Raw genomic sequence first — 18,736 nt, 5'->3', positions numbered from 1 at the left:
TATGGAGGTATTTGTATTGGGTCAAGTTGCCATAGATAGTACGCTGAGTACAAGAAAATTAGCCAATGAGACCGGCGTGAATCGTACAAGCGTCCAAAGGATATTAAAAAAACACAAGTTCCACCCGTACAAAATTCAGTTGGTACAAGAACTCAACGAAGACGTTTTAAAATAAAGTAAAATAAAGTTTATTTTTAAAATAAAGTTCGATTATTTCCACTTTTTCTGCAAGTTAAAAAGAACTGCAACGCAAAGGTCACAGAATAGCTATCTAGCAACTACCGCACCTGAATAATTTACTCTGATAAATGTTTAAATAAACTTTTCAAATTTCAATCCTTCATATTTTCTCAATGACTCGACCGATTTTCAAAAACGAAGCGGGAAAGTATAGAGAATAGAAAGCCACTTGATCCAATTCCCATTTGAAAAAAATTGGGGGATGACACCCCCGCTTAGAGGGTTGAAGATTTTGCAATCATTTTTGAGGCAACAGTTGCCCCCCTCACAAATAAAATTGACGTGATTTTGGATTTTTTGAAAAAAAAATACCCTGGCCTTTATGCCTTGCGGAACGTTTTCGATGGGCCACCCTGTATAAGGTAGTAGTATAGACAGCACAAAAATTGACATTTAACAGTGATAAAGTTATAGAGGTTGACAATATGACAATTATTTAAGGTATAACAGTAAGAATGTTTCCATGTTTTAAGATCAAATATAATAATTCTTCTCCAAGATTTAAAAGTATTAGAGAGAAGTACCTACATTAATAATAATTTTCCTGGTTGCATAAAAAACCACTAAATGTAAATCTGGAAGAAAATGTGTGCAGTTTTTAACGTGTATCCTCACTAAGACCTTGACCTCTCATCAAAATATTGTTTTATGTTTTATTTTCTCGCGTCTATGAGGATACCAGTGCCGTGCAGTTATTTGTGCTATTGCATTGCTCTGTCTTATCAAAACTGTAACTATTTTTCTTACTTGTTTTACTTTATTTTCATACTTGTGTAAAACTTGGAAAATAAGTTGGTTATAATAATGGTTTTATAATTCGGAAACTCTCTATTTATTTATCTAGCAATGCTAGAACACTCTATTAACTTGAAAGTCGATTAGAGAAAATAGTATGATTCATTGGCAAGCGATGTAAATATTTGTGATCAGGTAAAAATGTGATGTAAGAGGAGGCTTAGTTTGCCGGCGCGCGGCAGGTCAGTCAGTAGTAGACGGGACGGACGGCTGTTAAGTAGTGTTGTGTTGTGTTTTGTCACAGAGCTGACATTTGGAGGTTGCGAGTCTTTGGACTAAGGTTGAGAGTCCTTTTGACTATTAAGGGTACGAGTATTTTGACTATTAGGATGCGAGTCTTTTTGACTATTAAGGATTCGAGTCTTTTGACTATTACGATGCGAGTATTTAAGACTATTAAGGATGCGAGTCTTTAAGCTTATTAGGATGCGAGTATTTAAGACTATTAAGGATGCGAGTCTTTTGACTATTAGGATGCGAGTCTTTATGACTATTAAGGATGCGAGTCTTTTGAGTACTAGAATGCGAGTCTTTATGACTATTAAGGATGTGAAGGATGCGAGTCTTTTGAGTACTAGGATGCGAGTCTTTATGACTATTAAGGATGCGAGTCTTTTTGACTATTAGGGATGCGAATCTGTTTAGCTGCAGATTTGCGTACGGGGATAGCCCCTATACTTATTTCAGGTGACACCAGCTAGTTATTGAAGATTAACCAATAGATCCGAATAATATTTGAATTAGATGGAATATATGGAATGGGATATATTGAATAGAATACCAGATAGGCTAGGGGGCGGAGTACTCCCGGGTGAGTTTTACTATTTAACTATCAATTTTACCCAGATCAGTAAATGTTTGTTTTGTTATTTTCATGTACAATGAGAGTCTGCTTGCCAATGACCAACTAAATGGATATTTGAGGTGAATTTGCATTGTGAGACCCGGTTGAGTAAGCCCCAGAAATAAGCGATTTTACACTTGTTTTTTTCACTAAACTAATTAGAATTATCTTTACGGATATTAAAATACTGAAGATTGATTAATTTGCAATAAATTGTTATTCTTACAATTAGAATTAACGTTGAAATAAATATGTATCAATATTATATTTTGTATGACTTGCATGCATTTCAGTTGACCCCATAACCGACCCTGAACCCTGAACATGAGGCTTTCGGGGTGGGAAAAATGTTTTATTTTTATATTTTATATATATACAGGGTGTTTCAAAAAACATGTGCCATCTCTTTTGGGGAGATTCCTCACATAAAAATAAAATTTATTTTTCATGTCAACATAGGTCCGATTCTGCTTTCTTTCGTAGGTACAGGATGTTAAAGCTTGTAAAATTATAATAAATCGAAAGATTATTAAAGCTTTAACACCCTGTAGCTGCGAAATAAAGCAGAATCGGACCTATGTTGATATGAAAAATAAATCTTGTTTTTACGAGAGGAATCTCCTCACGAGAGATGGCACACGTTTTTTGAAACACCCTGTATATATTGTTTATTTATATTTTTTTTTATTTTTATACTTCTCAAAATAGCAATTCGGGAACTAAAATTGTATAGCCCTTGGGAAGATGGTCTTGAATTTAACGAATTAAAATCAGCGCTCCGTTAATAAACCACAATACTACCAACAATAAGAGCCAAATTGTTTCAACCATACCCAGTCCTCCCCTGTGCGACGCCTCTGGACATTCAACATGTGGAAAACTCCATGGAAACCGCGCATCCGATCGATATGACCTTCTTTTCCATGTTTTCCTAATCTATCCCGACAATTACTGTACGTTGCAGTACGGTCATGTTGTCTTTCCAGTATTTTTGATAAAAAACAACTCTCCAGTGTTAATATGTGTAATTTTTTTACCTACTTTAATATCGCAATCTAGTTTTATATTAATATAAACAATAAGAAGAGATTATTCGAAGGAATATAATGAACAAAATGCCTAATTCGGACTCTAATCTGGGATACGCTTATCACCTACCGGCAGGAGGGTGGCCAGCGAAAGTTCGAAACGTTTTGTCGCAGTTCAGCGACATTTTTAGTGAATTTGACAAGTACATTGCACCAGCCTATCACCATGATCGTTGCGAAAGGTATCACACATAATTTGGTTTCCTTAAGTAAAGTAAATTCAAATAAAAATTACTACTAATTTGTATTTATGGTTTAAATTTAATTTGTAAACGAACAAGGCAACTCTAAAACACTTTACGTTTTATATTTATTATGATTACTATTTACTATAAATAATACGGGACATAGACGCAACGACATGTCGTACGTCAAGTAGTACACATTATGATAATCAAAATTAACTATTATAGTTTTTTTTTAATTTTATTGTAGGTCAGTGCAGATGAGGTTATACTCCATGCACAAAAGAGAGTTTGTGATGATATTCGTATTGTTTTTTGCTTGTTTGGGCCTTACAGTATTTATTGGCTTAGCAGGTAAGTAACAAGCTTTTTATAATATAAATACAAATATTTTAGTGGTGGTATATTTCGATCCCAGGAAGGGTTTATAAGGTTTTTTTTTCGGAAAAAAAAATTGAAAATTTTGTATTTTTCGAAATAGTTTTATTATGAAGAACATTTTTACCCACAGTTAGCCTGGGCCAAGATGCCGAGAAAAAAAATATACAAACTTCGAGTACTTTATTTTTTAAATGCCGATACCACTGGCTTCAAAAAAATATAAAAATTAAAATCTCCGACGTACAATTGGGGTCTCTACACAAATTTTAAAAAAACTTTTTCAACCAAAGTAAAAAGCGCGCAAAAAGTTTTGTTAATATAAAATAACGACCATAATCACCAAAAGGTATGCTTACTGCTGCCCCCCTCCCTGTTTCTAAATCCAGGAGGTTGGGTCTCTGAACAAATTTAAATTAAAATAGACTTTAATCCAATGGAAAAAGCAAAAAAATATTTTTTCTCTAATATTTTAGTGATAAAATTTTACTTTATGATCATAAGTATTAGTAAACAAGTAAAACTACAAACTAACAATTAAGGAAGTACAATTAATAACTTTAACACACACTGAATTTAGACTAAAAAGGAAGAAAACAATTAGGTACTAGCTATAAGTAAATAAATAATTTTTAAACACGGTTACTGTTGTAGGAAGCAACACTCCTAAGAAGATTTTTTTGATAGTTTTTTGATCTCGGATTTGAATTAAAGTTTTTTGAGAACAACTTAAAGGAATGATGCACCTGCTCTGAGGCTTGCTCAGAGTAAAAGCCCAAGGCTTTCTGTGAAATACTAACAAAATCCAATATATGATTGACATCTTGGCCCAGGCTAACTGTGATACCTATAGTTCATATCAAACAAACTTTTAGTCACGTGATTAAGCTTAACCGGCACATCGTTGCCCACTTTTACATATTTTCTTTTAATCAGAATATTTTAGAAAACAAAAATAAATGAATTATAAATATATAAACAGTTTTTATTTACATCAACAAAACTCACCTCCTTAACAGCACTTAACGGACATAAAGAGCCATTACTACCGCTTTTCCGTTCAAAATATTCTAATAAAGTTGCGATGAGTTTTTTACGGCTATTAAGCTATCTTGTACATTTTGTACTAAAAGAGGTTCTAAAAAGAACAATGTTCAACTACAAGGTTTGCTAGTAAAAAAAATTATGCTTAAAGAAAATTATGATTACAACACAATTTATTTAAACCAAAAACTCGTAATACAAGTGTCAAAACGATTGCCAATGTTAGGAAATAAATAAATAAACGTGGCAACTTGGCATTTTTTTTCCAACTGAATCCCCAGCGGGAAATTTAAATTCTAGTTAGTCAATTAGCCGAATATGTCCATGGTTGTATGGTATATACAGGGTGTTTCAAAACAAATGCGAAAAACTTCAGGGGACGATTCCTTGTTCAAAATAAAGGGTAGTTTGCTTTATAAACCTTGGATCGAAAGTCGACCATTAGGGAGATATCGCGGTACAAAGATGGCGGAAAAATAATGTTTTTATTTTTTATCTTGAAAACGAAAAGAGATAGACTAATGAAATTTTATGGAAGCATTACTGTTATGAAAACACACTTTCTAGTAATTTTTTCACTTTTTTAAAATGAGTGGAAGGGTTGAAAGTAACTTTTCATTTTTTTTAATGAAATTTAAAGAAAAATCTTATCAAACACATGCAAATAAAAATTAATTTTGATAGTTTAGTTTATTTAGAAACTTTTTATCTCTTGTGTTTTTTTGATAAAACTCACTGATTTGAAATTAAAAAAATAAAATGTAAAGCACTACATGTCAGAACAAAAACATTTTTAGATAAAGAATCTAGTGGGCAGCTGTAATTTTTTAGGAAAAATCTACTCGGCCGCTGTCACTTTTTAGGATGTTTCTAATATTGTTTTATTTGACATTACCCTACTGCAATACGTTATTATCTAGATTATTATTATTATCATTATTATCACTAGATTCTTAATCTAAAAATATTTTTAGTCCTGACATGTAATGCTTTACATTTTATTTTTTAATTTCAAATCGGTGAGTTTTATAAAAAAAATACTAGAGATAAAAAAGTTTCTAAACAAACTAAACTATCCAAATTAATTTTTTTGCATGTGTTTGATAAGATTTTTCTTTAAATTTCGTTAACAAGAATGATAGGGGTAGTTTATTTCAACCCCTTCCACTCATTTTATAAAAGTGAAAAAATTACCAGAAAGTGTGTTTTCATAACAGTAATGCTTCCATAAAATTTCATCAGTCTATCTCTTTTTGTTTTCAAGATAAAAAATAAGAACATTATTTTTCCGCCATCTTTGTACCGCGATATTTCCCTAATGGTTGACTTTTGACCCAACGTTTATGAAGCAAACTACCCTTTATTTTGAACAAGGAATCACCCCCTGAAGTTTTTCGCATTTGTTTTGAAACACCCTCTATATGACCAACTCCTGTATATTATTCAGACATCAAACATTAATGAATTAATCCAGGTCCTCCTATAACATCTGTCAAAAAGATCGATGCGCTTTCCTTATTGCCAGAAGTGAACAATAGCAACGGAATCAACAAAAAGGCTATTGCCACTGGCCCTTTTATTATGAAAACGCCCAAGATGACGACTTACAATCAGCAGTTATGGATCATAGCGAAGCTGACTACAGATAACACTGACGGTAAAAAAACTGGCTAATTTGTCTCAAAAGAATCCATATCCAGTCTTTTCATAAAACAGATATTTTATTTGGAAAATACGTTTTTTTTTTATTTTTTAGGTGAAATAATAGATAAAGAATTTGACATTTCTGTATCATTATCTGGTTTGTCTGAGGAACACAAGCCCATAAATTTGGATTCCACGTATTTTCACGAAAATAGGTGAGTTCAAGGCCAATTAATTGATGATTGATGACCAAAATGACCATTTTTAGGAGCAGACACCTACACTGTGAAACGCAGGACTGTGACGAATTCACAGTGATGCATTTGGGATATTTGGGATACACTCATTACATGGTGACGGTGAAATTTTACAATTTGGAGGCGTTTCATTCGAGATACACAATCAAGGAACTTATATTTTACGTAAGTAATTTACTTTTGATAAATACCGGTTTACGAAAAAAAAATGTGAAAATTGTACAGGGTGACGCCTCTTATACGCCGCGGAGGCTCCAAGGAGAACGACAGTTTGTATTGAAATGAAATTTTGTGAGCAATATAGGTTAATTCAGAGCACCTTTTAAAAATATAGAGAGTTCTACAAGGTGTCCCCAAAAAAAGTTACATATCAAAGTTGTGGTTTTTGTAATGGCACACCCTATATATTAATCGATTTTCGGATTCTAGGAGAAAAATAGAGGTGAGTTTTATAAGGGAAGTATATGACTAAAATGTAAGGTTTTTGACATATTTAACATTTTCCAGAAATAAAGAACAATTTTTAAATTACAATAAAAGCTACCTAAATTGGAATTTACCCGGTATAGCCTAATATGTAGTTAAATTAACTATTGTACTTTAAGTCAAATTAAAACTTGATCGAAAAAGTTAAAAGTTAAGATACAGGGTGAGACAAAATTAATATTGAACATTGGTCACCTTTAAAAGCATGTTACTCTTTTATTTTACGTGGAACACCCAGTATATTATTCCGCTATTCAATAGAGAATCCATGTCACTTCAGTTTAACATAAAATGGTTACTGTAATTAAATATCAGACTATACAAGGTCAACTAAAATTTAGGTAGCTGTTACCAAAATTTAAAATTTACTCTTCATTTTCACAAAATGTAAAATATGTCAAAATGCTTAGATTTTAGGTATATGCTTCTTTAATAAAACTTATCTTTTTTTCTAGAATCCGAAAATCAATTAATATATAGGGTTTTCCTATAATATATTATCCTATTATATGTTTCAGTTCAAAACATATAATCCTGACTTCACCGAGATAGAAGTATGGTTTCGACTCATATTCCTCATCGCAGCTTTCTCCATAATGGTAAGTTTGTCTATAATATAAATAAACCTAACCACAAGAATACCATACAATGTTTTCTTTTCAGTGTTGGTTTTACAACTCTTTGAAAAAATATCCCGTCCATTGTTGGTCGTTCGAGCAAAAATGGCTAGCCCTGCTTCTACCATTGTGTGCATCTTTCAACAGTACTGTAATGTTTTATATCCACCCAATCGCCTAACACTTCTAAATTTCAGATCCACTATTTCCAGCAATATTTCTGATCAGTTCCTGGCTTCCCGGATTGCTGGACGCATTGCTGCAAGCCAACTTCCTTGGTGGGTTGTTTTTGTTCTGGCTCAGCGTGTACCATGGTCTAAGACAGGTGCGTAATTTGTAAAGAATTGTATCAATATTTTAAAATAGATACTTAAAAAATCAATATACCGGGTGGTCCGAACTGTATTCCGGAAACTTCGGCAGCATATTCTGCAGATAAAAATAAGTAAAAAAGTTCATATAAATGTCCTAAAATGCTTAGTTTCGGTGATACAGGGTGTGGAAGTTTCATTTTTATTTCGATTTTTTTCAAATAATTTCTGAAGTAACGTCAATATTTGGATTTTATGGAAAGTGCTGTTCATTAAAATGTTGTATCCTATGTTATAGGGCTTGTTTCTCTCTACAATTTCCTGTCTCACAATGTACCGTTTGTGTCGGGGAAGGGATCATAGTTTCATAGTTGTCGATTTTCGAAAGAAATCAGTACATGTATATTATTTCGTATATTTTTCATTTTATTGATTTTACGGAAAGCACTGTTCATTAAAATGTTGTATCCTATGTTATAGGGCTTGTTTCTTTCTACAATTTCCTGTCTCACAATGTACCGTTTGTGTCCGGGAAGGGTTCATAGTTTCATAGTTGTCGATTTTCGAAAGAAATTAGTACATGTTTATTATTTCGTATATTTTTCATTTTATTGATTTTATGGAAAGCACTGTTCATTAAAATGTTGTATCCTATGTTATAGGACTTGTTTCTTTCTACAATTTCCTGTAGCACGATGTACCGTTTGTGTCCGGGAAGGGTTCATAGTTTCATAGCTGTCGATTTTCGAAAGAAATCAGTACATGTATATTATTTCGTATATTTTTCATTTTATTGATTTTATGGAAAGCACTGTTCATTAAAATGTTGTATCCTGTGTTATAGGGCTTGTTTCTCTCTACAATTTCCTGTCTCACAATGTACCGTTTGTGTCGGGGAAGGGATCATAGTTTCATAGTTGTCGATTTTCGAAAGAAATCAGTACATGTATATTATTTCGTATATTTTTCATTTTATTGATTTTATGGAAAGCACTGTTCATTAAAATGTTGTATCCTATGTTATAGGGCTTGTTTCTATTCACAATTTTCTGTCTCACAATGTACCGTTTGTGTCGGGGAAGGGATCATAGTTTCATAGTTGTCGATTTTCGAAAGAAATCAGTACATGTATATTATTTCGTATATTTTTCATTTTATTGATTTTATGGAAAGCACTGTTCATTAAAATGTTGTATCCTATGTTATAGGGCTTGTTTCTATTCACAATTTTCTGTCTCACAATGTACCGTTTGTGCCGGGGAAGGGATCATAGTTTCATAGTTGTCGATTTTCGAAAGAAATCAGTACATGTATATTATTTCGTATATTTTTCATTTTATTGATTTTATGGAAAGCACTGTTCATTAAAATGTTGTATCCTATGTTATAGGGCTTGTTTCTATTCTACAATTTTCTGTCTCACAATGTACCGTTTGTGTCCGGGGAAGGGATCATAGTTTCATAGTTGTCGATTTTCGAAAGAAATCAGTACATGTTTATTATTTCGTATATTTTTCATTTTATTGATTTTATGGAAAGCACTGTTCATTAAAATGTTGTATCCTATGTTATAGGGCTTGTTTCTATCTACAATTTTCTGTCTCACAATGTACCGTTTGTGTCGGGGAAGGGATCATAGTTTCATAGTTGTCGATTTTCGAAAGAAATCAGTACATGTATATTATTTCGTATATTTTTCATTTTATTGATTTTATGGAAAGCACTGTTCATTAAAATGTTGTATCCTATGTTATAGGGCTTGTTTCTATTCACAATTTCCTGTCTCACAATGTACCGTTTGTGTCGGGGAAGGGATCATAGTTTCATAGTTGTCGATTTTCGAAAAAATCAGTACATGTATATTATTTCGTATATTTTTCATTTTATTGATTTTATGGAAAGCACTGTTCATTAAAATGTTGTATCCTATGTTATAGGGCTTGTTTCTATTCACAATTTTCTGTCTCACAATGTACCGTTTGTGTCGGGGAAGGGATCATAGTTTCATAGTTGTCGATTTTCGAAAGAAATCAGTACATGTATATTATTTCGTATATTTTTCATTTTATTGATTTTATGGAAAGCACTGTTCATTAAAATGTTGTATCCTATGTTATAGGGCTTGTTTCTCTCTACAATTTCCTGTCTCACGATGTACCGTTTGTGTCCGGGAAGGGTTCATAGTTTCAAAGCTGTCGATTTTCGAAAGAAATCAGTACATGTTTATTATTTCGTATATTTTTCATTTTATTGATTTTATGGAAAGCACTGTTCATTAAAATGTTGTATCCTATGTTATAGGGCTTGTTTCTCTCTACAATTTCCTGTCTCACAATGTACCGTTTGTGTCAGGGAAGGGATCATAGTTTCATAGTTGTCGATTTTCGAAAGAAATCAGTACATGTTTATTATTTAGTATATTTTTCATTTTATTGATTTTATGGAAAGCACTGTTCATTAAAATGTTATATCCTATGTTATAGGGCTTGTTTCTCTCTACAATTTCCTGTCTCACAATGTACCGTTTGTGTCCGGGAAGGGTTCATAGTTTCATAGCTCTCGATTTTCGAAAGAAATCAGTACATGTTTATTATTTCGTATATTTTTCATTTTATTGATTTTATGGAAAGCACTGTTCATTAAAATGTTGTATCCTATGTTATAGGGCTTGTTTCTCTCTACAATTTCCTGTCTCACAATGTACCGTTTGTGTCCGGGAAGGGATCATAGTTTCATAGTTGTCGATTTTCGAAAGAAATCAGTACATGTTTATTATTTCGTATATTTTTCATTTTATTGATTTTATGGAAAGCACTGTTCATTAAAATGTTGTATCCTATGTTATAGGGCTCTGTTTCTCTCTACAATTTCCTGCCTCACAATGTAACGTTTGTGTCGGGGAAGGGATCATAGTTTCATAGTTGTCGATTTTCGAAAGAAATCAGTACATGTATATTATTTCGTATATTTTTCATTTTATTGATTTTATGGAAAGCACTGTTCATTCGGAATGCGCCACCTACATATTGTTTAACTGGCTTGAAGAGTACCTAATAACTTTTCGTCCAAAAAATTTATGATTAATTTAAAAAAAATAAAAAGTTCCCAAATTTATGATTTCAGTCAAATAACTATCTACTCAACATTTTTTTGTTAATAATGTATTAACTATTTCTATTCTAAATATCTTGAGAACGGTTGCTCGTAGCGATTTTTACAAAGAGGCAGTTTATACGTAAAAATCACGGAAATGTATATTTTTTCACTCAGTAGATTTATACAGGTACGGACGAAAAGTTATTGTTTTTCAAAACAGTTAAAACACAAGTAGGTGACGCCCCCTAAGAATAGGAGTCATATTGACCTCAAAATCAAATTTCTCTTTGTCAAAAAACTATACCAGACACCAATTTTCATCCAAATGTTGACGTTACTTCAGAAACTATTTGGAAAAAAACTCGAAATAAAATGAAACCCTGTATCTCTAAAACTAAGCATTTTAGGACATACCTTTATACGAACTTTTTTACTTATTATTATCTGTAGAATATGCTGCCGAAGTTTCCAGAATACAGTCCGGACCACCCTGTATAATTTTAATAAATTTAATGAACTACACTATTTAGTATACTGAGCTCCCCTACTACAATTAGTTAACACGTAACCTTATACTTTGTAGAACGAGAGGCAATTCTGTACTTTTTACTTTCCGAAACTCTTCATAGTTTCCATGATGTATATTCCTATTTTGGTGTTATCCGTATGGCAAAAACTTCTAGAATTGAACGATCCAGCATACGATCACACCACAGAAGCAAATTTCTATGTAAGTAGTGGTATAAAACTGCTTAAAAACTCAGGAAAAAGTCGCCTATACTGTACCGACCCCTAAATCTTATCTCTTCAATATCATGGTCTTCAAATTGATGGCCCAATAAGACATCAAGTACCTAAGAACATTTACAAATAGTATCAGTGCTTGTAGAGATAATGCATATCAAAGATTCATAGTATCTGTGTTCTGGTACTGTTTAAGAGTCTATTACGCTTTTATTATTAGTTTCGGGTCGTTCTCTTATTTCAAAATATTTCAAAAATCTGCCTAAGGCTCAGCCCGATCCTGTCGTGTTAAGCCACGCCCAAAATTCCAAACACACGTGCTTTGATTAAGGCTTGATTAAGGTTTGCAGAGTATATATATATATTTTTCCATAAAATTGCAGGCAATTTGTTACAAAACCATATAAATTATATATCACTGTAATCACAAAACTTCAATCTATCTCCGTATTGTAACGGAATTTTAAATTATGGCTTTATTTTCGAGAAAATTTAGTCCAAACATAAGGAATATTTTGTTGATATTTGTCCATCAAAATCTTAAAAATAAGGAAGTTGTCTAAAAATGCGCTACAATACGGATATAGTATAATCCTTTATCTTTAATTTCCTTCTTCATTTGTGTAAAAATACCTAGCCAGTTTTACATGAAATGTTAAATGCCAAACGCTTATTTTGCTACTTTTTCGGGCTTGGTTTTTGGCATTTTATTAAAATGTATTATTTTCTAGGTGGTTAAAGCATTTTTCTACATTTTCGGAGTCATATACCTGATTTATTTGGGGTATCTCATTCTGAAAGCGTATTCTGAACTAAGATCGATGCCGTTTTTTGGTAAAAAACATAAAAAAAGACAAAATATCTTTAATAAATAAAGATTTTTCTTTTAAATACAGGTTTGAGGCTGAAATTTTTAACTCTACTGATGCTGGTCGTAATATCCATAGGACTGATCATAACGATGTCCAAATTTGGAGTGGACGTGTTAGAGGATAATTTTGTAGCCCAGCTGGGGACCCATTACGACAATTCATCCCAATTTATGTCGTTTTATGGGTTGCTAAATTTTTATATCTATACTATGGCTTATGTATATTCACCCAGTAGCAAAAGTGCTCATGGCAAGTATATTACTCAGTCAAATACCTACATCATTTCCAATGTTAAAGGAGAACATCGACTTTTTGACACACACTGTACAAATTTTATCTGAAAATTATACTATATACTAATAATGAATTCAAAACTATAGACAAAATCCTGTCAACTGTCAAAAATAACTTGTACAGGGTGGGTCAAATTCGACGTTTTTAAATGGAAACACCCTTTTCTATAGGAGATAGACGAAAACTAATATCGGTGTCTGGAGCTCAATTTTCATCAAAAACATGATGGTGAAAACCGCACATCAATATCTGTTACTGTTTCGGAGTTACGGGGTGTTTTTCAAAAACGTGCATTTTTAACAAATCGCTGTAACTTTTTTGCTATAGAAAATTTTGTATTTCTATGAAAACATTTTCAAAGCACCTTTTTACGTAGAATTTAATGGTTTAAGTATAATTATTTTAAAAATAATAATTTAAGAATTATCAACAGAAAAAATGATTTTTTATTTGGGACACCCTCTATATTTTTAATTAGCTGAAAAGAATTTAAAATTACCTTTCCAAAAATATAGCACACTTGATATTTTGTTATAATCCCCTTCGAAATACAGAATTTTTAAAAGTTCGCCACTTTTAACTAGTAGGCTTTGGACCCTTTATTGATGATATGCCTTTAATGGAACTCGAAAACATATTTTTCCAGCAAGACAACAGCACCGCCTCTGAAAGCTGAAGTTAGCAGCAAATTTTTGCAGCCAATTTCAAGAATAATTGGATAGCTAACCAAGATCCCAGCTGTTGGCCGTCGAGGCCGCCTGACTTAGTGCCCATGGATCTAATCATATGGATATATTTGCGGAAGAATAAAGGTTCCTTATTCTTCCGTATAATCTAGACAAGAATTAAAAATACTTAGCAGTTATGAGAGGGTATCTTTCACCCCTACTGAGTTAATGAATTCCGCGAGAAATTTTCAAAAACTGTCCCGTCTGTCCATAACAGAAGAGGGTTGATATGTCGAACACCTGTAGCAAAATCTGATGTCTTGGTTTGCTATTTATTTTTATTGTTAATAGATATAGTTTAAACGTGTTGACGTTGGTTAAATATATTTTAAATTGTTATAAAATTCTGCATCTCTCATAGCAAATATTATTTTCGTTTTAATTGATGATCACCGCTAGAATTTTTTTGCATTACAGCCGGTGCCGTTCAAAGCCTACTTATGTAAAGCGGGCGAATTTTTATATACTCTATATTTCGAAAAGGAATCGAGCAAAATATCAAGTGCGTTATATTTTTGGAAAGGTAATTTTAAATTATTTTCAATAAATTAAAAATATACAGGGTATCCCATATAAAAAATCAAATTTTCTGTTGATAATTCTTAAATTATAAATTTTAAAAAAATTATACTTAAACCATTAAATTCCAGTTAGTCAGACCGACGCCGAATATGTGCATGGTTGGTAACAATGAATTTAAAAATCGCGCCCTCGAATACGTAACTAAAGTTTAATTGGTATCACTTATGCATGGTTAGCATTCTATTCCTCCCTTAATGGTTTTACTCAAAGGTTAATGCTTACTTACTTTTTGTCTACACCCCGTAACTACTGTAAACATTACAATAAAGTTTACCCAGTTAACATACAGATGGCACGTAATATAAGCGCTTTTTGTTTTAGAAATGAGCATTACAAAAGATAACCCGGCCTTTTCCATGATAAACGACTCAGATGAAGACGTCATCTATGGATCAGACGAAGAGAGTCGCAGACCATTGAACAGAGGACACAACCCTGACGATGACAGCGACTAAAATAAGTTTAAAACGAATTTAATTGTTGATATTTACTGAAAAAAATGTAATGTGTCCTATTTGCCAGATAACATTCAATTGAAAACAGTACAGGAATGAATGCCTATATTGAAGAAAGATTGGAACTGTGTCAAACGAAAAAAAGAGCAAAAATATATTGTATTTGTCATAATGTATGAATACAGGGTGAGAGTTTGGAAAATAGCAATCAGAATCAACAATAGGAAATAAATAATTTAATTTTTTTTTAGTTCAAAACATATTTTTGATTGTTATTTTTCATATTATCACCCTGTATCCTAAACAATATCTATAATGAACGTAAGATTTTTAAAAATTATTAAATCAGTATCTAGCATCTACAGTATGTCCCCGGATTGTCTTCGTAAGAGAAAAAAACTTTTTTATTACTGTCATTTTGAGAAAAATACATTTTTTATAAAAAATGTTTACTTGTTCTAAAATGGTTAATCCCGATTATACTTTTCCATTTTTTTTTTTCCAAACATTATTCCCAAAACATCAATATTAAAAAAGTTTGTCCTTTTGTAAAGACAATGGGGGGACATACTGTATAATTTAATTTAAATATTCGTTTAACAAGTTTGATGTTGTAGAACTGCTAGAAAATATTCGTGCTTTGTATTACATCCTTTTGAATTCCAAAATACTGAATAATAATAATAATAATACCTATACGTATCGTTTTTACGAAATAAAAATAAATCAAGTTACTAAAGAAAAAATAATAGTTAAAAAATAAAAGTTTCATATTTTATTACTAGGTGTATCAAAATCTTTTATCTCCCTTTTTAATATTTGTTTAATAAAATTGTTAGGATAATTTATTTTATTTTGTCTCATCCTAAGTTCTGTATCCAAAAAACTGCCTTATTCTAAGATATTTAACATTATACAGGGTGGTCCAAACTGTATTCCGGAAACTTCGACTGTATATTCTCCAAATAAAAACAAGTAAAAAAGTTCGTATAAATGTATGTCCCAAAATGCTTAGTTTTGGAGATACAGGGTGTAGAAGTTTTATTTTTATTTCCATTTTTTCCAAATAATTTCTGAAGTAACGTCAATATTTGGATGAAAATTGGTCTAAGTTCTGAGAAATTTCTTCGAGTGTCTTAGATTGTTGGAGGATTCCCATTGCTGGTTACGGATGGAGTCTTCCAGGTTTTTGAATTCCGCTGTATGTTGGTTCCCACTTGGGAAGCAGAACGGTTCTGGTCCAGTTGGAGTGTTCAGTTTGATGCTATTTCAATCATTTCCTAGTTATCGCAAGTGAATTTTGATAAGAAATCATTAATCTATATATATAAATCTGTAAGTCCTGATTCATTCATCACTGACTCATCAACGCCCAGACCAAACCCTTAACCCTAGAAAGCTGAAAATTTGCACAGGGGTTCCTTTTATGATGTATACGTGAGATAAGAAAGGATTTTTTAAAATGCATCCCCTAAGGGGGTAAAAAGGGGGGTGGAATATTACAATATTTTTTATTTAAAAAACGGTCAAGTTTCCGAAAAAACGCTTAAACACGTATATTTTATTTTCTTTTTTTACATATTTTAAGATTTTTTAAAAATGTATACAGGGTGTTTCGATAAATCTGGTCATTGATTAATCACGATCCTGCTTAAAGCGCTTGACGTGATTTTTGGAAAACGGATTGACTTTAGGGTGTAGAGGTTCGATAAGAATGGATTTTTCGAAACTCGAATTATATGGGGGATTTCCCCTCAAATATAGAATATTTTTTATTTAAAAACCGGTGAGTTTTTCGGAAAAACTCTTAAACACTTTAATTTTATTTTGTTGTTTTACATATTTTAAGATTTTTTAAAATTTATACAGGGTGTTTCATAAAATATGACCACTGAGTAATCACGATTCTGCTTAAACTGCTTGACGTTTAAAGCTGATTTTTAGCAAAGGGATTGACTATGGGGTGTAGAGGTTCGATAAAGAGGGGTTTCTCAAATCTCAAATTCCAAGAGGGTGAAAACGCCCCTCAAATATTACAATATTTGTTATTTAAAAAACAGTTAGTCTTTCGGGAAAACGTTTGGACCAGCATAATTTATTTGGTTTTTTTACATATTTTGAATTTTTTTAAAAAATCATACAGGGTGTTCCAAAAAGTTGGGTAATTGATTAACCACAATTCTGCTTAAACTGCTTGACGTAAAAAGCTTATTTTTGGCAAACGGATTTTTCGAAAGTCAAATTCCAACGAGATAAATCTACCTCTCAAATTTTTTTGCAAATGGTGCATTTTCTTTTAAATTTCTCTGTATATTTTTAGAAAACTTTTTAGAACTGCCTGTTCACCGCAAATTTTCCCACGGTATAAATTCTTAATCTCTGATATTACCATAGTTACACCTTTACTCTATGGTTACGGCACTATAATGGATGCAAATACAGAAAAAATCCGGTGGTTCTCAAATTTTTTTTAAAAAAAAATCATTTTTTTTTAAATTTTCAAACTTAGATAACTCGGTTATTTTATAGTTATTTAAAAAATGGTAAAGAGAAAATATGTTTCTTTTATCGAGATCTACCAGCCCTGAAAATATTTGCACTTATTTAAGACCTCACCCTGTATAATAATATCGCCACATTTTCTCATGCTGACATAAATGTGAGAAAATTGTATCCAGTTTGTATGTTAATGGAAATTCTTGCTTTGCTTTATCATCACCATTACAATGATTAAAGGTTGATTCTCACTATACCTTCCATATCAGCTCCCTTCCGTTTCCTTTCCGTTTACGTAAAATTTTATATAATGTAAATGAATAGGACAATACGTACGGACTAAATGGCGGACGGACTGAAGCGTATCGGAAACAGCGTTGTCAAGTTCTTACATTTGTACCAGCTCTGTTAACATTTTCCTGATATTTATTTATTTTTTCACCTCTTAATTAAATCTATTACCTTTTTCAAAAGATACAAATTTTTAAAATAAAACTTTCGTAATGATATCAATTTTTCAATAAAAAGTATGGAACTGATACGGAACGGAAGCTTACGTATAGCGTCAATAAAATAAAAAACACGGAACGGAATGGAAACGGAAGGTATAGTGAGAATCAACCTTAATTCGACGCGAACGAAGTCGCGGGTACACCCTAGTAGAAATGTCAATATACGTGTATTATTGGTAAGAAATTATATCCAAACTCGACACGTTTTTGAATATTCTTGAAAAATCACAGATATATCTCATACCACTAAATTCTATAGCACACGCAAACTAAAACTGATAAGTTATGTTAATTACACTATCATTAATTTCGATTTTCTTATAGGTCAATAACTGAAACCGGTATAATCCAGTAAAATCCATTCTAATATCTCTATTTGAAGCGGACGTTTTAACCTTTTTTTGCTTGTATTTGGGTTATATATCATTTTGCTCTGAAGTGACATGGTAATTAGACATACATGATAAGATATCTATTTTCTTGTGTAATTATTCATATATGTATAATCAAAGACGCGAATTCAAGACAAACTTTATAAAATTTCAAGAGAAAGAGATTTTAAAATGCGATTTTGTAAACATAACAAAACTGTTTTCAAAGTTCCGCGAATATTTTTATTTTTTATTGATCTGCAGTATACAGAATGTCCCATTTTGACTCTTGTCTTTTTCTGGAAATCGCAATAATACAACAGTTAATTTAAGTTCTGACACAATATACTCTAGATTTACTACCTCTAAACAAAACTAAGGGATCTATTCCGGGGCCACTTTTATTTTCGTTATAGGTATGTAGCTGATATGAATAAGGAATTACAGTTTTCTGAATTGCAGCAATATGCAGATGATTCTCAAATTTATTGCAGAATAGATACTAATAATTTGGCACAATTTCAGTTAAATTTTAACGACGATCTTAATAAAATTAATAAATATGCTCTGGATCATAATTTGAAATTAAATGCCGGTAAATCTTGTGTTATAGTATTTGGTAGTGATATATACAAAATTACAAATACGGCTGGTAACATGAATATCCATATAGATAATGTTGCGGTACCCATTGTTA

General features: G+C 31.8%; 1 protein-coding gene across 1 annotated transcript; it reads left to right on the top strand.

Annotated features, from left to right (window-relative positions):
* The first annotated feature begins 2,767 nt into the window (after positions 1-2,767).
* Positions 2,768-15,103, top strand: LOC115882046 (transmembrane protein 181). Its single transcript, XM_030899869.1, has 12 exons — positions 2,768-3,149; positions 3,403-3,506; positions 6,049-6,231; positions 6,331-6,433; positions 6,487-6,640; positions 7,480-7,560; positions 7,625-7,724; positions 7,776-7,903; positions 11,569-11,715; positions 12,461-12,563; positions 12,626-12,850; positions 14,527-15,103. The coding sequence occupies exons 1-12, from the start codon at positions 2,986-2,988 to the stop codon at positions 14,658-14,660; spliced, it is 1,626 nt and encodes a 541-aa protein (XP_030755729.1). The 5' UTR covers positions 2,768-2,985; the 3' UTR covers positions 14,661-15,103.
* Positions 15,104-18,736: the final 3,633 nt, after the last annotated feature.

This window comes from Sitophilus oryzae, unplaced genomic scaffold (assembly GCF_002938485.1).
Source record: "Sitophilus oryzae breed Bouriz unplaced genomic scaffold, Soryzae_2.0 scaffold_1745_pilon_pilon, whole genome shotgun sequence".
Classification (NCBI taxonomy): Eukaryota; Metazoa; Arthropoda; class Insecta; order Coleoptera; family Curculionidae; genus Sitophilus; species Sitophilus oryzae.
This window is presented reverse-complemented; position numbering and strand designations above follow the sequence as displayed.